The following is a 23348-nucleotide window of genomic DNA, read 5'->3' on the forward strand; positions in this document are numbered from 1 at the left end:
TTCTGCAAAATCTAGATACACTCACGGACCTGAAACTCAGCGTCCTTGTTCAATTCCATCCAGTGGCCACTAATTGTGCTCTATCATTGTAAAGGTTGTAGCCGGTGCTCATATTCAGATTTTCTACGAATTGGAACCGGTTCTATCCTTCGGTAGTTCGTACTTGAGTTATGAATATCAATAATACTTCTGAACTTCAAGTAGGTTCACTTTGACATTGTACACTTTGTACCAGTTTAAATTATTCTGTACACCTAGAGTTGAGATCACCCGCGAAGATTTTAAATTTAAATATTGATAAAAATCAAGATATTTCTACAGAAAATCAGAGTCACGGTCTAGATAATGTTCATTTATCAAAATTTCTGACCTCTTCGCGCAAGATAGTCTCCTTTATAACAGGTGTAAAATACTTCCTATTAAATGAAATAAATGTTTTTTTTTGTGTCTATCAATGTTTATCGAAATGCCTTAATAAATACATTGCCTAAGAAGTAGATCTAAATAAGTATCACTGAAAATGACTCTTAAATAAACCATGGTATTTTTGTACAATTCATAAGTACAATTTGAAAATGCTGGAATGATTTGTTACGAATTGAGGAACATTTTTTCAAGAGCATTTCCGTATGCAAATATTGCGTGACTAAGCACCATTCTTCGAGTCAATAACTTGTTGTATCCTTGGGTTTTGTACTTGCGCGTGCAGGCTCGCATATTTTGAACGACTTAACAATTTAATTTTACAGCTGTAACGAAATTATGACGAGTATAAAGAATCGCCAGGAATAGATCTAACGAAAGAGGCATGCATTTGAATTCTTAATTACCGAAAGATTAGACCTGTGCTATCAGATTCGTGGAAGTAGTTATCAAACATTTTCGTAATTAAGCTTGTTAACGTTCATCTCAGTAAACATTCCTCAGGAACTATCGACCAACAGCAACGTAATTGATCTTCATACTGTCAGCTCGATACAACATCCCTCGTTTAAGGGATTAATTACTTTTTTAATAATTTCCTGGGAGTATTATTTTTATTCTGAATTGACATTTTTAATAAACGAAAAAAATATATAAATATGTTCTGTTTCTTTGAAGGAGTGGTTTCTCCAACGATTTGTTATTTTCTCTTTTTTTTAATTGACAATAATACAACAGAAATTTAAGATTAATACTATATTAAACAGAAATTTGCGAAATTCTTGAAAAAATTGTACTGAAAGATCAGACGTGCTTTAAATCACGCAGTGAGATATTTGTGGTCAGCAATTTAATGCACAGAAAGTGTGTTTCAACAGACACAGTGATCTTCCTATACGGAGATCACAAATAAATCGTGAGAACCGTTAAATTTAGCCGATTACCATATCGATTTGCATTCTGCCTCTGTGTAATGTCTTTTTCATTCAGTGACTGAACACCTTGCGAAATATATTGAGGATTACAAAAATTGTTGGATCCTTCGAACACATGCAAAATTATTAAACAATTAAATATGTAAAATGAATTTAGAACTGCTGTATGAACAAAACATGATCGCTTGGTGAAACTAAGCCTCTATACGAATGATGTTACGACATTACCTTCTTTGATTGAGATTAAGCTGAACATTCTATCCAATTAAGGAATTTTAACGTAGAAATATTTATGAAATGCATCAATTAGTTTTTTTGAAACCATTTTTCAATTTAAATTAATAGGTTCATATTATGTAATAATTTATGTCAACGATGAAATACATCTTTTAGATAATGAAATTTAAAACGATGTAACTACTTTTTATTGAATAATTAAAAAATGGAAAAAAGGATGCTTGCAAAAGGAACTTGCAAAACAGCAGATGTTAAAAAACGATTAGATATTTTATAAATGCTGAAATAAAATTACGTTTTAAAAAAGTACATATAACTTAAAAATAATTTATTTACGTCTTTTCGTTTAATAAAGTATAAAATTGAAATATGTCAGCGATTATACATAAATTATTGTCCAATCACATCATATTTACAATCCTTTTTTACAATTATTTACACATTGATAAATGATACAAAGTAAAAAATTAAATAGTATCTCGTATTCCTAGTATTCAAGATCTTGCGGACGGAGTTTAATTAGCTTATTATATATGCTTGACAAGTAATATTTTACAAATACTAGATGAAAGCCTATAAGTTAAAATACATACAAGCCTATGAATCTATTTATTGTCCCGACTAATTGCATAAAAGTAATCAGTCAATCACCTACACACAATTTGAATTTCTTTAATATTATTCACACAAATAAATTAAAAAATTACTCCAAGTCGTAGAATTAAAATTTGACTATTATTAAAGCCAGATAACGTTTCCATTTTATATGTATATACCATTGTCTTATACATATTCTTCTCCGAATTCCATTTTATAACAAGAACTTCGGAGGACGCAGGTCTTCAATCGACAATCTCCCACTCGTTTTTTTAGGCCTTCCGTTTCCGGTTTTTTCTCAAAGATTCGCGTTAGATCACAAAGAAGAAACAATACAATAGCGTAAACAATCGATATTTAACTTCTCTATTCCACTGCTCAATCTCTATTTTCGTCGAACTTCAAAATGCATTATTCAAAATGACGTAAAACGAAACGCCAGGAATTTCTTCATGAACATTCCTAATGCCACGTTTCCAAGACACGATTCAATGATCCAAACGTTTCTCAGATCGTTCACACGATATTCACCAAATCGTCGGGGATTCCATGAATCAAGGAGCGCCACTAATTAGCCTCATCCTCTGTCTTATCAACATTGTAGCGTTTGTCTATCATTAATGCCATAATAAGATCCTGAAGAAGCTTATGGTTCCTCTCGCAGATCTTCTTCAAATCTGCTAATTCCCCTTTGATCGTGCACTCGTCGACGGATGTGTCGTCTTCGCGAGAACGCCGACGAAACGTCGAGTAAGGCTCGCTTTTCAGATACGTGTACATCGTGCTGTTGCTTTTTCTGCTGCAGAGAGTACCAAAAGCGTTCTTTCGGTCTTTGACGACCTTGTGGGCGGCCGACAACAGCTCACGAGGCAGTCTAGTCTCTCTGGGATTAAGAGGTCGAACTGTCAGAACTGCTCTCAAGGGCGATGGTAACAGCAAAGCTGTCCATCGTAGAAACTTCATAACTCGTTTCGGCAGGAGGCCTAGAAAAAGCGCTGTCTCGACATCGTAGATCAGTTTCGTTTGACGAACGAGTTTCGCCAGGCCCGCCGTTTTTTGCAATCCCTTTATATCATGGACTGCTATGCCTACCAACAGATTCATTAGGACAATGGTAACGAACAGAAGGAATAGCACGAAGGACAACTGGGCGGATACTTGGAGCAGGATCCAAGATGTTCCACCTGAGTCGGTGGCCTTCCCATCTTCCTCTCTGGGGAAGAAGAGGTCCTCGAAGTTCAGTTCTCCAGTCATCATGACGAGGACTTTGATCAGACCTATGTGTGGGCTGCTAAATGATTTTGAGCGGGGGAAGATCACGCAGAAGCTCGCTGTGAAGCCTACTAAAAGACACGCGTATGCTAGGAGCAGTTTGAACACTTGTGCTTGGACGCTGGTGAACATCGCCACGTATGCCCCGAATATTGGTAACTGGCCTATCATCAGCATAAGATTGCTCCAGCCGCAGAGCACTGCGAAGGCGCCCACGTGGCTCTGCCACGGGTAGGTTCTGCCTGTGTAAATGAACGACGTGGCGAACACGCTCAAGATCACGCACCACTCTACCATGTTTTCAGCCTGAGTGAAAAACTGGCGGACCGAGGGGTAGGTCGGTATGCTAGTCAATTTGCGAAACGCCTCGAGAATAGTCAGGACCATCAAGGCGTACCATTCCACTTCGAGCAGAGCGGGATGTCTATAGAGAAAACCGTTTATACCAGTGGTATTTGCACATAATGGCGGCTGACCATTGTCTAATTGTCCGTGTGACTCATTGTAACAGTTATGCGCTAAAGCAGTCATTACCCAACCGGTGAGTATAAGAACGTAGAACAAGTAAAAGACCAGCCTGCCCACGTAGTACTTTCGGATCTTCTGCCACTTCAGATGCAAGAACGCTTGGCAGAGTGGATGCTCGAGAATTTCCTTGTACCCTTCTTTTACGAAGGTCCCGAGATATCTTATCTCTCCTTGCTGTTGATGCATTAACAGAGGATGAAAGTCTAGTCGAAGTTCTACTTCTCCCGTGGCCGATCCATGTTGATGAAGCGTTATGGAAGCATCTAGCTTCTGCTTGAAGACATTCAAAGACGTCGGTGTTTTGCGTAATATAATGGATAAAGCGCTGGTACCACCCTTGGTTCTGGCGCTTAGATCCGCTCCATGTTGAATTAGAATATCTACGCATTGGGACAGTTCGTTTAAAGCAGCTATGTGAAGCGGTGTATAGCCATATTTATCGGTTTTGTTCACATTCGCTTTCCACGTTATCAGAAACTCGGTAACGTCGTAAGCTAACAGAGATCTTCCTAAAGCAAGGTGTAAAGAAATTCTTCCGTCATCATCTTCAACATTAGGGTCGCAGTCGCCCTTCTTCAGCAGTACTTCCACGCACTCTAAGGAGTGACACCGAGAAGCTATGTGCAGAGCAGTTTGACCTCTATGATTTTTCAAATGAACATTCGCGCCTTTCTCCACTAGCAGAGACACGTTCTCCACGCAGCTGGCCTCTGCTGCGAGATGCAGAGCAGTGTCGCCCTTTTTAGTCATCAGGTCTAGCTGACATCCAGCGTCTAAAAGCACCATCAAGCAAGCTGGGTCTCCTCCGTCAGCTACAAGGTGTATAGCAGCGTATCCATTGCAGTCTAAATTATTCAAAAGAGGATTATGCGGCGCTAATAATTTCAAGACGTTCAAAGCGTTTGACCTAGCCGCAGCATGCAAGACAGTCTCCTCTCCTAAAGGCGACTCCTGACTGATTCCTAATCGAAGGAAATACTGAGCTACTTTGAAAGCATTCCCGAATGCAGCATAATGGAAAGGAGTATGAGTACGTTGTAGATTCATGTTCACTCCGTTCGCTAACAAATATTGAACCCCTTCCAGGGAGTTGCTGAATGCACACAGATGCAGAGCAGTGAGGCCTTGCCCTTGTTCTGAGTGGTTCAAATCCGCTCCACACTTGTGCAGGCCAGTGATGAGATCCACCTGACCGAGGAAACTGGCGTAAAGTAAAAGAGTGTTGATTTCCTGTCGTTTGTAGGTCTTTAACACATGCTCGGGATCGTCCAGGTCTATTTTGCCCATCTCCAAGTTGTCTAGAAGCTGCAACCGACCGCCCACAGACCTCATGTGCTCTATCAAGAGGTTTCTGATTATGTCCTTGTTGACCTGCAAGGTGCAATTAATCTCCTCGGTGCACGAGCTCTCGCTGGCGCACATCGAATAACAATGTGGCTCTTCTATCGGAGGCGGTGTGCCGTACTCCAAACTTCGATCCTCCGATGTCCAGCTCGTTTCCGTTTCCGTGCGAGGAGTATTTTTCGACGCCAGCCATCGTGTCAGAAGCAGAGACGTCATAGTTGTGCGTTTTGGCGTACTGGGAGTGGATACTGTTACATCCTCCATATCGATGATTTGTTCAAGCAGAACTTTCTTTTTTGGTGGTGGTGAAATCGAGACATGCGAATCGTTTGCCATCCTCCCCTCTTTGTATCTTATGCGATTACATCACTCATCTATAAAGGATATTGTTGTAAGTACTAACTGTGAATGGGGTGGATTTTTTAATGAACTTGATGAGAGTTTGTAAATGTAAATTGAAAAGAAAATTATTCATGACCTTATTTGTGTTTGTATTATTTTATGAAAATTTATTTTTATAAGAGTTTTGTAATTTTATTTCAATTACCTATTAAACGCTATTTAAAGTATGAGTCATTCCTTGATTTTATTAACACTTAATAATAATTTATATGAATAACAAATTTCTTTTGATGTAATTTCAAATTTTTCTTTTTCTTTTACATTTTCTTGTAAAATTTAATTAAATAATTTATAAGGTGCATTTGCTTTGTTAAGTAAGTCTAGATCATTTATTTCTTCCTTATCATAATAATAAGCGCAAAGAAGTGTAAGAAGTGCAGATGAACATCTTTGATGACGTCTGAACTGATTCGAGACGCATCGCGTGAGACGCGAATGTCAATTGGAAAATCGGGCACATACATTGATAACTGTAAAGTGCCGCACCGTTACCTTTAAATTGATATTATTTATATACAGTTCGAGTCCTTCAAGTATCGAAGGCAAGAACATTCTCGACGCGACAACTTGAAAAACATAACAAAGATACGCAAGATGACATTTCCGCATACTCTGCATTCTTAAAGAATTACGATTGTTAATACAATTTTATAAATAATTTAAAGAAAGCGAAAGTCTTACACAAAACTAAAACAAGTTCTACACCTAAATATCTAAAATTAAATTTAAAGAAATTTGTTATTTATATGTGACGTTCTTCAAAAATATTGAACAAATATAAACATATTACAACACTGTATCAAATATATCAAATAATTGAGACAGAAATTAGAAGCATATATTTTTTTGTTCATTACATGTCTGTGCCCTGGATTTCATATTTTATAAAATAGTTGTAATTCATTAAGTAAAAATTGCAGTAACCAGTAACTAGCAACTACACTTTTATTATATCACAATGATAACTGACTCTTATTTTTTATCATTCAACTTTTCCAACTATTTACAACTATGAATGATCCTTACACCAACAGTTGTTTCCACAAACATACATTTTATTTATGTTACAAGACATACAAGACGAATTAATTCACCATTAAGTTTATAAAATGACCTTTAATATTAATATGTTGCTTTGTGTTGTCATATAAATCAATTCACTGCAAAATTCATGGAACGACTCTCACGGTTTTAAATTCATCGACTTTCTATAATTAATGACGTTTGATGAAACGTGCAAATTTTTTGCAGTAATTCTTTACCGAATGATTTGTACACGCCCAGGTAAAAAACAGCCGTGATGCTTTCCACATGCGAAAAACTTAATCGGTTTGATCAGACGAACTCGTGATAGAGATGCTCGAAGCCTCAGTGTCATAACAACATCGTGTGTCTGTATCGTACCATCGGACGGCTCGATTAATACTGAGCTCGGATCGAGCATTCTTGGACGTATCATCTGTTCTGAGACCGCGGAGACTACGATAAATCACATATACCAGAAATGCTAACATTTTGCATGTTCTCGATTTCCCTATCCACTCTTGTAAAATCTGCGTCTCTGTTTCTTTCTGTATTTCGTAGACGTAGATTTCATTACAGAATTTTAGATAAATTAAAGTGTCGTCGTGAGACCGTGAAGGCCACGATCACGTACAGCGGAAGTGCTAGCAATTTGTGAGATTTCGATATCTCCACTTCCATTAAATTTAAACTCTTGTCTTTTATTTACATCGAATTTGTAGCTTTCTGTTACAAACATCAAATTTCTTCTCTTCTATATTTTACTTTTTCTTCATGACTTATATTCATGATTTTCACCAAAGAATGTGCTAATTCAGGTACTTCGGTTTGTTATAAAAAACAAACTTTGAAGACTATTTTAGTCTTATTTAATACTATTGAGAAGATACGATTGAAAATTCAATTATATCTTCAACTCTCACCAAAATATGTGCAACTGCAATGTAGTTGCATTTTTTCAATGTTCAAAATAGTTTAGTGTTAGTATTGAAAAAATTCAATCTTCCTTGCAAATTATTTAACCACGAACTACAAATGTAATTCCATATATTTAAATATACCTTTACATAAAATTTCAAAAATTAAACACGCTGTAGTCAACGATTGTTCAATTATGTAAGGGAGTAGTCATGCTCAACCATCACCACCGATCGTCAACTACCGACCAAATTTTAAAGATAGAAATTACAAGTTCAATACAGTAATTAGATCTTAAAAATAATTCGCAATAAATGATGTCTAAGTAACATTATTATTTCTTAGATATAATTACTATATTGAACCTGTCGTATCTATGTTTAAAATTTGATCGGTGGATGTCGATCAGTGATAATTGAGCGTGACCGTTCGCTAACATAAAATGTCATGCTTGTGAAAGGAAATAAATTTAAACAAAAGCATTAGACGGTAAATTCCGATTGCATCTTAAAAGAATATAGCTAGAATGCTAAAGATGCGCCAAAACAAGAAATTACACAACCTTTCAATTTTATCATTGGAAAAATATTTATCCTTGAAATAACTACTGTAATGACTTCCGTTTAGATTGTATCTTCGATAATATTTACTCTCTTAAATTATTGTTAAAGTTAAAAATTCTAATATTCACATCTGTTTTAATCTAACATTATAAATTTCATTGATAGATAATGATCATAATAAATATCATGTGGTATTAACAAATTCATGTGTATGTATTTGTACTAAAATAATAACGTTTTACAAAATTAAGTTCCGCATAATACATCACAAAAGCTTATTAAAAACTTGTCGAGAATTAAAAAAAACATTACGTACTTTTATTTTAATAAAAAGTAAATATATTTTAAAGTAAAATTATAATGAAACTTAATAACCAAAACAAAAATATATTAATACCACATATGCACCCTGATAAATATGTAATTTTGAAACTTCTATTTTACCAACTCACCTGTTCACGAGATTGTTTGTCCTTGAAATATGTAATATCTTGTCCATTAATGCTAATATTTCCAGACCCATTACCTATCACTTTCACTTCTGCTCTCGCAGATTTTCTTTTACACACTAGAAAAATATAACAGTTCATGTTTTTACTTTTTAAATGTATGTAGGCATGTTAAGATATACAATTTAAATGTACAAATATTTTTACCTATAATATGTTTATTTATTTTATATTCTACAGTAATGCTAATTTTAATAGCTTATGTTTAATACTTACACCGTGACACAGTAAAAGGCCTGCCATTGACATATTGGAACTGTAATGAAGGAAAGATATGTCAATTACTTTGAAATGCAAAATAGTAAGTAACATGACAAAGAACATTTTAAATATACTCACAGGTAGAAGTTTACAATTATCTCCTGTAGATATTTTTATTCTATACTGCATAATGAAATCAGATTTAAGTTTTGACAAAGGATGCTTCATCACTCTATCCATACTTTTGATAAAGTAGTCATACTAAAATATATTAGAATATTATGTAATACTAAATGTTAAGATATTACTATGATGAACATACATAGAGGAATTATATTACACTTACTTGTTTATCAGTAAGTCTTTCCATTAATTTAGTTTGTAAATCATTTTTTGTGACCCAAGTTGTTCCTTCTTCATTACTAAAGCAATGATAGTAATTATTATAAAAATAGAATAGTTATAATAAATATCTGTGATCATTAAGTATTTTAACAACAGTGAGATCAGTAGAATATAATAAGTTTGTACTTTACAATTTATCTTCTGCAGAAGGTAAATTCTTGTTTATAATACGTTTATCCTCTTCCCGATTCATATAAGTTATAGTCTCTGCAATGTTCTATGAACAAAAATATTATCTATACAAAATATTATCACAATGTATAATGCTAATTTATGTACTTCTTAAAAAATAACTTACATGAAGTATCTCGTAATAACGAGGGTTGCAAGTATAAAATAAGAAATGAAACGGTCTACCAGTTTCATCAAACTGTGCTTCTTTCTTATACTGAAAAAGTTTATTAGGATGCAACATTAAAGGTCGAGCTTGCCGGTCATATATGCCAGATGGTAATAAATATTGTATTGCTCTCTATAAAAATTAATAATACATAGGTCAAAAAGACATATTATTCTAAGTTCACTTATTTAATTTAAACTATTAATATTGATAAGAAAAATATTTCTCATACAAAAAATATAATTTACTTCAATGTCCGTTTGCGTAAAAGTTTCAGGGTCTTCACCCATCATATTGGCTAGATGTCGTTTTCCAATCTCGTATTTAGCTTTTTCTATTTCCATGAGTTTGTCTGAAATAAACAATTACTTATTAATTTATATCATAAAGTTTAACCTTACATAAAATTTTTACATTTATGTTATAATATTTTTAAAACTTACTGTATTGCCTAGTTCGCTCTAAATAGATCTTCATAGCTTTACTCATATTTTTATTAGCAGTTGGATCAAATACGTCATCAAATAATGTTTCAATTTCTTTAATAGAATCCTTATAAGAAGTAGATTTTACATTCTATAAATAGAGAATTAATATTATTGTAGAATTGCAATTAACATTAAGGTTATAAATAAGATTTTGTAATCAGTTAACATTCATTAATAGAATTAAGTAATATTTATTTACCGAATATTGTCTAATATTTAGCGCTCCTCCAATAGCACTAATATTGTTTACATTCATTAAATTTCGTACAATTCCAAAACGTGTAAACATTGATACAGCCATGTTTAATAATCAACACGACCGAGATCTTTTTCGATAAATACAAATTAATTTTAAAAGTGTTTATAGCTAGTAATATAAAACATTAAAAGTTTTATGCCTGTTCTTTCATTTCATATTTTGTAAATTGTTCTTCATTCACCATGATCGAATAAATATTTACGGTTTTTCCAACTAAACAAGAAAACGTGATTACTTCACCACTTCACCGTGTAGAAAAGTGAACCAGCATGACCATAATTAAAATTCAACAAAAACGTACATTCCTAATTCTTAATAATAAAATAAGAGTAGGTAGGTAAATACATCTACATACGTATTATTGAAATTATGTAACGTTAGTAAATAAAAGAACTCAGTTTACTGTATACATATTTACACGTAACATATCTAAAAAAAATTTTGAAAATAAAGGTACATCTTCAGAAATACTTGAAATATGTATATAATTCGGCTAGAAATTAAAAAATTATATTATTTCTATTTATGAATGTAATTGTGACAGTTTAAGTATAATAAATTGATTTGAAATACGAAAAAATATGTATAATAGATTCGCTTAAAATATAAGTTTATAATTGTAAACCGTAATGAAATTTCATTATGCATTTTTATTAAAACCGTTCTCGGATGCACGTACTGTAATAGTATAACACATAATTCATAAAAAAAATGGACTGTAAATACAATATCAAAGTAATACTTTTATTTCATATAAAAATATTTTAGTTTAATAAACATTTCTGATATCATTATTAAAATATTACTCTAACATTAAACACAATATTCAAATTATTTCACACTATACAACATATATTACTTTCTAAATATAAAATAAATCAAATTTATAATACTGATAGTAAATGAACATATACACACATTTGAGATCATTTTTTTTTACAAATAATTTCTAAAGAAATATTATTACATTTCATTAAATTTAAACAACAAATTCATGTATATATAGAGTAAATAAAAAATTAGATATATGTATATTCAATAATAATTTGGTGTCATTGTTTTTAGCAAAATTTTATCTTAAGTGCTAACTGTATTTTCTGTGAAACACATTAATTTTTTTTGTCCTAAGCATGGGTTTTTTCTTTTTTAATTTAATATATCTATAGTATTTTGCTATTGTCTTATAATGGTACTATTTAAATAAAAAAATTGTATTTCACAAAAAATAATCTTTATTCAATCTTACTTATGGACGGAAAATGTTATCAATAATACTTGTATAATATTTTGACTTTTAAACAAAATAATATAAAAATAAAATGATTTAAAATACTGTAAAAAAAAAAAACATAAAATGATATACACATGGATTAATTTCTGTGCATTGGTAACTATACAGATTAAAAAAAAATGTGATAAAAATATTTAACAAATCCAAGATTACTACATATAACATATGATAAATACATATCATGTAAATGCAATAAAAATACGAACACTTGTTTTTTAATGATATTAATGTAATTCTAATTCTCGAATGTAAGGTTCTGTAATTGTGGTGATTGGGCAGATGCTTAAAGTTTCCTAAAAACATAGAAAATTAATAGAGAATATTTATACGTACAAACGTACATACATGAAAAAATATTTCATGTTTTAAATTCCCAAATTAAAAATGGTATTTACCAATCTTGTGAGTTCCGCGAATGTTGGTCTTTCTTGAATTTCCACGTGCCAACAAGATAACATTACTTCATAAATTGGATCAGGAATATCTAATAATTGTGGTAGTCTAACTCCTTGTTTAACTGCTTCTTCTACTTCACTTTCAAGTGTAAGATGGGAATATGGTGTACCACCCATACTAAGCATTTCCCATAAAAGTACACCAAATGCCCAAACTACTCCTGGTGAATACTTTTTTTTATTGCCAATACACTCAACAGCAGTCCATCGAGTGTACTTCATATCTTCTAAAGCATATTTGGAAATACCATGACCCATTAATTTGGGTATCCAATTATTAGAAATACCTACACTGCGTGCACATAAATGATTATGTACAATTTTATAGTTATCAAGATGTTGAAGAGCAGATGCTACCATAGATCCTATTGGTAAAATCTGATCCACAGGAAATATATTTCCAGATCTTGCAGATAGTAATCGATCTTTTAGCGTTTGAGGTGGCAATTCTAATACAACATATAATGTATCCTGTGTCTCATAAGTTCCCACAAGATCTGCAAGATATTTCATAGGAGATGCTCGAATACAGATATCCAATTCTCGTAACATATTTCTTTTTTCAGATGCTTTTAATATTCTATCAGCTATAGTATGAACTACTACAGAACAAGATTTTCCATCTTTTTCAACTGTACCAGTATGTACAGTACCAAATTTTCCTCGACGTAATATAGTGTCATTAATAGTCAGTGCATTTTGAGGTATTGTCCATACCTTGCTTTTTAGTTCCTGGTAATGATTTACCCTTTCAGGTATGTCTTCTGGAATATATCCCATATTATCGACTTCATATAGTGGTCCTTGTAATGTAAGTTCTTGTTGTTCAGGAAGTTTTCTCATCCGAAATTTTTCGTGACGTTGTCGCAGTGTAAAGTACAATACTATTGAAGCTATGAGTAAAGCTCCTAGGAGGCCAATTGCAACACAAAGTATGATTGTTATTGTATCCATTCCATTGCTCTCGTTTTCATAATTTCTGATATTATTGATCGTGTCTGAATAAGCAAACTGTACGTCCCTCTGGAATCTAGAAATCACTGCTAAACCAATCTGAGGCATTATTTGGGTATTTAAAGGTGCATTATAATATCCTCCAATCATTTTTCCATCCCCAACTATAAACTTTCTATATTTATCAAATTCGGATGATTCAAATTCTGCAGTAACATAATATCCTAAACCTTGTTGTATTGATTTTTCATAATTATAGAACATGATATTAGGACCCAATGGAAGTATTATACCGGGTTGAGTAACAAATAATTGATATGCACTAATAGGCCCATATTCGCTCTTAGCTTTTGACAATAAAACAGTTATGGTAGTGCTTGTTTGTGCTATTACTTTTGGCATTGTTGGTTTGTCAGGAGGAGCTATTAATGTCCATCCTGATACATATGCAGGTTCACTATCTGCTTGAGTATTTGCAACAACGACAGATATATTGTATTTTGTGCCTGGTTGTAAGCCTTGTAAATTGGTACCATTTGAATCTTGTCCTTGTACTTGACTTTCTATAAATGGTAGTGAATTAGAAGAATGTGTTTCGATAACCTTTGCTTTTAAAGTATAATATGTAATATTTCCATTAGCTATGTTAGGTGGTTCCCACGTGATATATAAATTAGTGGGTCCATTGTGAATTATTTGTAATCTTCTTGGTGGACTAGGACCTACGAAAATATTTAACAAACTTAAATTCATGCATGTAAAATACATAACTTTCATATAATATTTGATCTACCTTTTTGTCCAGTTGCATAAATGCTCATTGCTTCTTGACTACCACAATAATTTTTTGGATCTAACGAACAAGGAACGTTGCAGGATGTAGACAAACCCTTCCTACCATATTTACTACCACAATAGCATCGTTGGTTCATTAATCCAGCAAACCTATTAGTTGTTTATAGAAGATGCTGTTTATTACATACTTTTTCTATCTAATTATCATAAATAATAATTTTGTAGCTTACATATAATAATGTGAACGACATTCTTTGATACATTCTGCTGGCACACCAATATGACTTAATATTAGGGTTGGTAAATCGGGATCCGAAACGGAACTCCGAAAACAACCCTCGTACTTTTGGCTAAGTACATGACTACAGAGATAAAAAATTAAGAACAGTACTATCATCATAAATTACAATAATATTCAATCAGACTTCAATAATATGATCTTAATCGGCGTTATTAAGTACAAAACGTGAAACAAAACATTCTTCGAGAATGCTTTACATCTGAGTCAACGAATGACTAATGTCACTATTTCGATACAAATGAAAGAACAAAATTAGTCGAGTACTGCATTTTATTATTTTCACATTCTATAACTTGAAGGTAGTATTCTTCAATACTTCTATCCATTTCTGTTTATGTGAAAAATGCTAATGCATATTTAGAATGCATTGAACGCAAGTATTCGAATGCACAACGTGATACACGGGCGTGGTTGTATTTATTTACATTATTATGACGGTCCAAAATACTTTTCCCGTCTTCTATTTGTAGTGACAGTGAGAGAATAATTATTATAATAACGTTGACACTGTATTAATCATTAAGTACGATAAAATTGAAATATAAAATATCGACAGATTTTTGACAACGCGCGATTATGTCCGATCAGCGTCACCCATACCACTCATACAATGAGTAACTTTGTGTGGGGTAAGCGCCGGGTTCATTAATATACAGGGTGACGTTTTGAATTGCGCCATCTTTGAAACTAGACCATATTCGCCATCTGAACGAGATCATAGGTACTAAACATCCCCGTTTACATACTTACTAACACAGACTTAGGTTTCCTAAGTCTATGCTTATTAACTGCACAAGATTTGACGCCATTACTTGCAGTTGCAATTACATATTTACGTACTTGCTAGCACTTGCCAGTAATTCTTGTAGAACGTTGAAATTTTGTGTGACGGAATATTACGAAGATGCATAAGTGTATAATTTGTAAGAAGGAAAAGGGTACAAAAGGATTGTCCTTTCATAGGTAAGTATGAAGTGATATCAGTATACATTTATGTGGATTAAGATTTGTAACTGGATGCAAATTTATTGATAATACATTAATAATGCACTGTTGTTTAGGTTTCCAAAAGATGTGCAACTAGTGCATCTATGGCTTCAGAATATTGAAAAAGAAAACTATGTTCCTACTTCTAATTCTTTTATATGTTCAACACATTTTGCACCAGAATGTTTAGAGCAAAAATATAATTATGTTAGATTGAAGAGAGGTAGTATACCATCAGTTTCTCCAGAAAAAAGCTATATACATAGTAACTTTACTACTTTAATCACTAATGTACACACAGGTGTACAAGATAATGTACATAATACTATACAGAATAATGTACACAATCCTGTACAGAATAATGTACACAATAGTGTATACATTACTGTATCCAGATCATTATCAGGTAATGTCATAAATTTTGTTGAAACTATAATCCACATCTGTTAGACATAATATTATGATAATTACATTTTATATACTTGTTATAGATGAAAATCTTTCTATGGAATATGAGCCTGATGATAAACCTTCTGTTGATCCATTAGCTGAACCTCATAGCTCTGACGTAGAAAGTTTGTATTCAAGTCACATTCAATATTAATGCTGTTTCTACTTTTCTTCAATTCCATTATTTAATAATATGATTATGTTAAAATTTACAGGTTCTGAAATGCATGTCCTACCAACAGATGCAACATGCAATAAGAGTACCATTACAACAGACCCTTACAATTATGTAGAGTCTAGGCAATTAGTATGTCATGATCACCAATATACTTATACACCAACGAGTTACAGAAGACAGTTAAACAACATGCGCAAAAGTCTATCTGAAGCTCGTAATGCAAAAAGAGTTTTGAACCAAAAAGTAAAGCGTCTGCAAACAACAGTGTCCTCTTTAAAGCAGATGGTATGCAATTTAAAAAAATTAATTTTAGTTACGCAAGAGGCTTCACGTACTTCGTCGACGCTGAAAGATTAAATGTGTTTTGAGAAGGCCTTATCGAAATACAGTGAAAGTGTTTGGCAACTTTAAATAATAGAAGAAATTATTTGTAAAGTTTGCAAACACAAAACGGTACAACTCTTTACTTATGTCTTAGGAAATCTGGTTTCATTGACTTTTATACTACCGTGCTTTCTTCCATTAATGTTTTCAAAACATATGTTCATTCTCCCAAAACTATCTTAAAATATTCACTTAGTCAAAATATGAGTCAAGATCGTTTAGAATTTAGAAGTTCCTTGTATGTTATTATTATTGATCCAACACGATATCGAAATGTGCAATAGAACTTTTGTCTGCAATGGTGCAAAAGAAAAGTTCTAAATGATCTTGACTCATTCTGTAACTAAGTAAATATTTGTAATCCGTCGTAGCGTAATACTAGAATGTGTATAAGCAGTCATACGAGCGACGTCCGTGTAACGACGACGATGAACAAGAAATGCTACGATGTTTATCGCAACGTTCGTGTGACTTCTTAACTGATACGAATGTCCGTCATTTCTTAAGGTAGTTGTTTCCGCACAATCGTATTAGAAAGTTAATGGCACATGGTTTCTTATGGATGCTGTGCACCATGTATTAGTTTCTTAACAAATTTCTAAGAAAATTATCGGAGATAGAATTAAAAATGTCACTTCAGCAAAGTCTCGGCATAGAGATTACATGTTAAAAATTGAAATTCTGAGTCCAAATAACTCGAATTTGGAATAGCGAAATTTTTTAAAATTTTAACCGAACGTAGATGAGACTTACATTAACATATAATTAAAATTGCAAGACATTCCTAGGAAACTCGATTTCGACAGCAACTACCTCAAGGCTGCGATTTGTGGAAATTGTTTTGTTAGTATCTCTGTTTTCCATCAACAGAATTTTTTCAGACACTAATTGTCTGACCTTACCAGTAGCATGTAAATATGTATGTATGTATTATACTAAAATGTCTTTGCACTATGAATGATTATATTTTATGCGTCCAATTTTGTTATGCCAATACAATGGCAGCAATCTATTAAAAATAAAAATATAACAATATAAAATTTAATCTTTTTTGCTTTCTTTCTTTCTTATTGTTTTTTTTTCTGCGAACCAAAGAAAAGACTTATAGATGAAAAAATGGAATATATGTTTGAAATTATATTTCTATATGAATGTTGTAAATATTTTTAATATATATAAAAGATGTGCGTTTAAATTTGTAAGCAAATCACATCAGGAATAAATCACATGGTATATGGATCTACTTTTTATTCATTACTATACTTATATACATAATATGCAGGATACTACATAATATATACTATTTTTCAGTGCTTTTCTCGTCGAAACTTTGAATTAATTTCTAATTTATCTCTATTGCTTTCTATAAAACATATTTTGTATTTCTTTACAAACTATATAATCAAGTATATGTATGAATCTGGAAACGTAGTACCAATGACACCAATTGTTCAACATGCTAAATACGTTAAAACATTTAATTTTATTTATTGCATTTAAATAATACAATTCAGATATTCATATTGTTTTTTATTAAATAAGTTATTATTTCGTAGTTAATTATTATTGCATTGTCCACATATGAGATATTAATATTTCATACATACACTGTATGTACTACAGTCCTTTGTCTGAAAGAAAATCTTAACATCTCATAGATTTTTTTATGATAATCGGTATAGATTATCAGGCATGCAAACTGCAAAGAAATTCTGCTTCTGCTATGTATATTATATATCACAATTGCTTTATCAATGAATAAAAAGAAAATATTAAATTAATAATTAAATGCTGTATAGTACTCACATTATATCAAGGGACTTTGAACTCCAGTGATTGTAGAGACAGAAGATTAAAATATTTCAACCCATGGAAGCGCGTTCCCACGCGCTTTTCCACATGCTTCTTTATACCTAAGAAGGATACACGAAAAAAGCTGTTAAAAGTAAATGTTTTCAACATTATAGACAGAACTTCTATAAGTAAAATAATAAATGTATACTTCAGTAGATTGATATTGCTACTTGAATGTTGCTAATAAAAGTTTAAAGACTACATAATGTTTATTTAACATAATATAAAATCAATATTTTTAAATTTTTGTTGTTGCTATATTAATTTAATAAAGATATATTATGAAACTTGAAAAAATTAGATGATATAATTTGTTATACTTCTCTGATACCATATCTTCATATTAATCAACATTTTTTTTTATATTTTTAAAACTTAGAAATATTCAGAACAAAATCTGCATTACCATTGGGACAATATTATTAATATACTGGTAAAAAAATTTGTTTGTATTAATGAATACATTTAATGTTACTTATTAAATATATTTTTGTATATTCTGAATTATAATGGTATTGATTAATTAGGATTTTACTTTAAATTTTTTTCAAACAAATCTTATTATACTTTTCATTTATTACATTTTATGAGAAATTACATACATATAAGAGAGAACAGATAGTTGCTTTAGAGAAAAGAAAGTATTTATAAGTTACACATAAATTATTTTATGATTTTTTTTGCATACTTATGCTGAGAGATCATAGGATTACAGTAATTTTTTATAGTATTATAGATGCTATATCATTTAAGACAAATCACGCAAATCTTTGCTTCATACACAAGTATTTTACACTTGTAATTACATGTTTTCTAAATTGTCTTCTTTTTGCACGTAAATGCTATACACATTATTATCATACAAATTATAACTTGCAACTTATTTAATATTAATTTATACGTCCATTTGTCAAAGTATCATTTACAATATTTACTTTGTTCCATTTTAGACTATGTATTGCTAGTTTATTAATACCCATATGACTGTCCGAGCTATGTACTTTTATAATGTCTTTTTAAAATAAATGTGCGTAAACATGTGGAGTTTATCATCATTTAGTAAGAATTAAAATTTATGGAGTATTGCCAATTGAAGAAAAACACTTAAGTACATGTATAAAATAGAATAACAAAAGGGGATATGAAATATCAAATTCCATTGAAAAAACTTAACACAGCTCCGACGTTTTTGTTCTAAGTCACGTTATAGTACAGACTAATTTAATAATTTTACTTGTTATCATCCCACTGATCCTCCTAGTCATCTAACATCCTACCCTAGCGTAAATATTTTCAAAATAGGATTATAAAGAACAAGATCTATACTTATTTATAGAAAATCAGAAGTATGAAATCAACGCTACGACATGTATTAATTCAAACTTTCCAGAGGAATGGGGACGTATAGTAATGTGATCGTTCGCGATTGAAAAAATCGAAGATTGCTGAGACACTTTGATTACAGTTTTCATTGTATTACGTGTTCCAGCTTATCCAACGGCCACAAATAATTCATCTGAAAAGCATGTTAGCTTTGTTATATACGAAATACTCAACATTTAAAATACGGAAAAAAGATAGAAGAAATGCGAGAAAAATTTCCCTTCATCGAGCAGGACAATGTATCGCGAATGAAGAATAAGTTTTATGATATCAGTATTCGAAATCGATTAAATTTCTTAAAGTTCAGGGAATATAATACTAATACGTTTCAGTTAAAATAGCTTCGCAATACGATGAAACATTGTAATATTGTCTGCGTATCGTTTACCGTGTGTTAATCTCTCTTCGTGCCTCGTAGTTGGTGTTAAAAACGATCTCTGTCGTTTATAGCTTTTGACATCGCAGGCACCATAGGTCGTCGTGCATTAGGAAGACTACACGTCAACGGTTTAGGGCTACATGAAATAACAAAGTCAGAAACAAAATTTCTTTCCTTCGCAGACTGTTGAGGATATTTGTTTTAAAGTGAAAGGAAGAAAAACTAGTTAAGAGAATTAAGGATGATTTTTTGTGGATTTTTACTTGGAAGGTCGTGAGTACGGAGCGTTGCGGTAGCGCGAGCTTGAGCCCGATGTCGTTGTCGTCTTGTACGATTTCCAAGCGCGGCTTGATGATTCCTCTGCGAATTTCATGGAGTGATTCATTTGTATTATTTCAAGATCAATTCAGAGTACCATCACGATGTGTTAATTGGATGTTTACAACTACCACGCAATGCGTGCGTTATAAGTTGTTTTTTCTTTTTTAAGTAAAAATACACTGGTAAGAATAATTATAAATGGGCTAAAGGATTGCTTAAGTTAAGATTATGGGTTATCATGTAAAGTCATATATGACAATTTAGCGTTCACTGTTAAAAAAAGATCAGTTTAAATGATTTTATTCCATCTTCTTTAATAATTTTCAGAAGTCAATCATTTATTTTCTATTGATACTGTTATTCTTGTTTATGCTTCTGTTATTTTGAAATAGAAAGCATCTAAATGTTTATGCAAGTTTACTGGACAGTAGGTCTCAATTGTCCCAACATCTCTAATGATTGATTTAGTATTAAAAGACTTGGTCATAAATACAACTCAAGGGCTAATATTTGGTTACAAGCCTTAATTAGCTTAGTAATTACTTTTAAAATAATCATATGTTTTGTAACGAATTTAAATTACTATTAAATACTATTTCTTATTCTAGTTTAATATTTATGTTATCTCAGATTCTTCTTTTATTTAAGTTTAGAGTGTTTAATTGTATTTGAGAATAAGAATTCTATAAATAATTTATCTACCTATAATTGATATATTAAAATGTTCATGTTATTAAAACTGTAAATGTCATGAAAATTTAATCAATTCTATATGCCTTAGGAAAGTGTGCACATACAATAATTGCTATTTATGTTCGTATTCAAACTTTGAAGTTCGTATAAATTCTATGTTTTTTACAAGTTGTGTTAAATATTTCTGTTTAAAGTAATAAAAAATATGGTGTACATTACCTGGGTATTCGGAAGTTTCGTAGTACTCGTGCGAAGAGTGTGGCACAGCGTCTTCATCGTACTCGTAAGTTGTATACCTCGAGGAAGGATACATATCATCTCTAAATAATATATAGGAAAGTATAATAGATAGAAAAAAAGCTGTACTATTTTCCCCAAAAGAACATTCAAGTCGGGGTAGTGAAAAAAAACATTAATTCTATTTTTAATGTTGGCCATCATTTAAGTAAAGTTAAGGTATATTTACCCTGATGTTGAACTATAATGCCGATCCCCATATCGGCTGCTGTTGCCGGTCGATGTATGATAATCGTAATCGTGATGTGACCCAACGCGAGTGCTCGGTGGTGGAGTAGCAGTTTCGTAACTATACATAATAATCAATTTTAAACAGTATTTGATAATAGCATAGAATAACAGAACTAAATAGTTCTGAATATGTATACAGACTTACCCATAGCTTTGGTCCATAGCAGCTCGAGCACGGTCTAAAATAGAGAATACTTTATTTTTTCCTGATACAGGACGAGAAATTGGTCCTCTGCTAGAAGGTGGTGGAAGTATTGCTGCTAAAATTACAATAATTTCCCACTTGCAATTTTTGAAATATAAAAGAACTAAGTATATTTTTACAAAATATGAATTATATTAACACAGAAATGACAAACCTCTTGATGATCGTGGCAAAGTAGGCCTGGCTGTTGGTCTCAATATTCCACCACCAGCTGGGACACCTCTGACAGAAGGCCTTCTGTCATCTGTATTTGTTATATCATCTGCCATGCTCATTTCCATTTCTCGCATTTGTTCTTGACGAATATTGTCATTGTTATCAGGAATTAAATACTTTCGAACTTCAGCTAATGCAAATGCTATACGAGCATAAGCTTCTGCTGGAGGTGCAAGAGCTGTGATTTCAACATGAAGATCATCCGAAAGATGTGCATATTTTGGATCCAAAGACATACGACATTCCTCCTCCTAAGTCAATGTAAAATAATTTTTCAGGGGTTCATTTTTTCATGTTTCAAAATTTTCAGGATGTTTATTTTATTATACATATTATTAATGTACCTTCTGACGATCTTTCATTGATCCTCTTCCTAATACTGCCATCTTACACATAGTTTCTTCCTGTAAACGCTTCATAGAATTACCTTTTGGACCCAATAATTTTCCAACAAAGTTAAACTATAATAAATTCCATGGTATAATTCTATATTCTCAGTTTAGAAAAATAATGATTAAAACATTAATAGTAAAGTGTGATTTTTACCTTAGGATGTTCACGAACAGGTACCAATACTTTAACCGAAACACGAATTGGTTTTTCACGATAAATATCTACATATTTTGGATCTCTTATTGGTTTTCCCATAGCCTGAGTCTTTTGAATTTCTATTGAATAAAATAATTATCCTTGATTCTATTATATAATGAAAGAACACAATTTAGAAAGAAAAGAAGACTTGTAGAAGAAACTATTATCTTCATCCCAAATTTAATGTGAAATAATATATTTTTCTGATTGTACTATCTAATAATTACTTTTATTTTAATGGCAAATATTTATCATTAATTTATAATTTTACCCAGTTTTCTTCATTTTGTGTTCTAACCTTAAATATTAATTTTAACGTTTGTTCTGACTGAATCATAAAGAATATAAGAAATACATTCAAATTAATTTCGAAATAGACTTAATAGCGAATATAAAGAAGAAATACAAAGTATGACAAGAAATGCATATAAGAAATAATGACGTACTTGAGACAAAGAAAAAAAGAGTGACAACAATAGATTTACCTTGATCAATTAGCCTAGTTGCATTAGGCCATTTTTGGGAGTCTAATTCAACTTTTTCTTGCAAAAGCTCGCGAACATATTCTCCGGCTTTATCAACTTGATGCTCCTTCTCATCACGGTCTTTTTCCAACGACACCCTTGGCTTTATATCGATACTTTCTTCCCTTTGATACTTATAGTCACCATTACTTTGTCTATCACTCATTATTAACAACGTATTACTCGATACTTAAGAAACTGTTTAGAAGGAAAATTATGACTTCGTTAATCAAATATTTAGATATAACGAAATAGAATATACACACCTAACGCGTCTGTACGCAAAAGTTACAATGGCTGCCTGACCATTATTCTACTTTAAGGCGTACATACATTTATGTCCTCAACATTATTTTATGAGACATGACGAATTTTCAATAAAAGATCTCAGATTTTAGTTAATTATTACATGCAG

The 23348-nt window shown here is 31.8% G+C and overlaps 5 protein-coding genes across 15 annotated transcripts; 1 reads left to right on the forward strand and 4 right to left on the reverse strand.

Moving 5' to 3' along the window:
- Window positions 1–1914: 1914 nt before the first annotated feature.
- On the reverse strand, window positions 1915–7186 carry LOC143181190 (uncharacterized). Its single transcript, XM_076381481.1, has 2 exons — window positions 7001–7186; window positions 1915–5710 (listed from the first exon to the last, which is right to left on the reverse strand). Exon 2 carries the CDS (start codon window positions 5670–5672, stop codon window positions 2760–2762), a length of 2913 nt encoding a protein of 970 aa, XP_076237596.1. The 5' UTR covers window positions 5673–5710; window positions 7001–7186; the 3' UTR covers window positions 1915–2759.
- Window positions 7187–8377: 1191 nt separating this feature from the next.
- Window positions 8378–10486, reverse strand: Mrps9 (mitochondrial ribosomal protein S9). Its single transcript, XM_076379598.1, has 10 exons — window positions 10385–10486; window positions 10141–10273; window positions 9946–10049; window positions 9656–9829; window positions 9489–9574; window positions 9299–9374; window positions 9091–9213; window positions 8968–9007; window positions 8695–8810; window positions 8378–8464 (listed from the first exon to the last, which is right to left on the reverse strand). The coding sequence occupies exons 1-10, from the start codon at window positions 10484–10486 to the stop codon at window positions 8378–8380; spliced, it is 1041 nt and encodes a 346-aa protein (XP_076235713.1).
- Window positions 10487–11623: 1137 nt separating this feature from the next.
- Window positions 11624–14909, reverse strand: LOC143180798 (putative inactive tyrosine-protein kinase Wsck). Its single transcript, XM_076380766.1, has 4 exons — window positions 14170–14909; window positions 13938–14089; window positions 12131–13866; window positions 11624–12028 (listed from the first exon to the last, which is right to left on the reverse strand). Exons 1-4 carry the CDS (start codon window positions 14337–14339, stop codon window positions 11960–11962), a joined length of 2127 nt encoding a protein of 708 aa, XP_076236881.1. The 5' UTR covers window positions 14340–14909; the 3' UTR covers window positions 11624–11959.
- Window positions 14910–15072: 163 nt separating this feature from the next.
- Window positions 15073–17333, forward strand: LOC143180799 (THAP domain-containing protein 1-like). Of its 2 annotated transcripts, XM_076380768.1 has the most exons (5): window positions 15073–15203; window positions 15302–15450; window positions 15529–15633; window positions 15719–15802; window positions 15893–17333. In XM_076380768.1, exons 1-5 carry the CDS (start codon window positions 15145–15147, stop codon window positions 16210–16212), a joined length of 717 nt encoding a protein of 238 aa, XP_076236883.1. In that variant the 5' UTR covers window positions 15073–15144; the 3' UTR covers window positions 16213–17333. The 2 variants fall into 2 exon arrangements, with proteins under 2 accessions (XP_076236883.1, XP_076236882.1); XM_076380767.1 differs by having other exon boundaries at window positions 15302–15633.
- Window positions 17334–17703: 370 nt separating this feature from the next.
- LOC143180702 (KH domain-containing, RNA-binding, signal transduction-associated protein 2) lies at window positions 17704–23235 on the reverse strand. Of its 10 annotated transcripts, none has more exons than XM_076380611.1 (10): window positions 23200–23235; window positions 22895–23131; window positions 22365–22486; window positions 22163–22279; window positions 21757–22069; window positions 21543–21657; window positions 21336–21455; window positions 21089–21189; window positions 20119–20215; window positions 18672–19991 (listed from the first exon to the last, which is right to left on the reverse strand). In XM_076380611.1, exons 2-10 carry the CDS (start codon window positions 23097–23099, stop codon window positions 19901–19903), a joined length of 1281 nt encoding a protein of 426 aa, XP_076236726.1. In that variant the 5' UTR covers window positions 23100–23131; window positions 23200–23235; the 3' UTR covers window positions 18672–19900. The 10 variants fall into 10 exon arrangements, with proteins under 10 accessions (XP_076236734.1, XP_076236732.1, XP_076236731.1 ...); XM_076380612.1 differs by having other exon boundaries at window positions 18672–19609; window positions 19865–19991; window positions 22895–23219; XM_076380616.1 differs by having other exon boundaries at window positions 18670–19991; window positions 21543–21576; window positions 22895–23219.
- Window positions 23236–23348: the final 113 nt, after the last annotated feature.

The sequence above is a fragment of the Calliopsis andreniformis genome, chromosome 6 (assembly GCF_051401765.1).
Source record: "Calliopsis andreniformis isolate RMS-2024a chromosome 6, iyCalAndr_principal, whole genome shotgun sequence".
Classification (NCBI taxonomy): Eukaryota; Metazoa; Arthropoda; class Insecta; order Hymenoptera; family Andrenidae; genus Calliopsis; species Calliopsis andreniformis.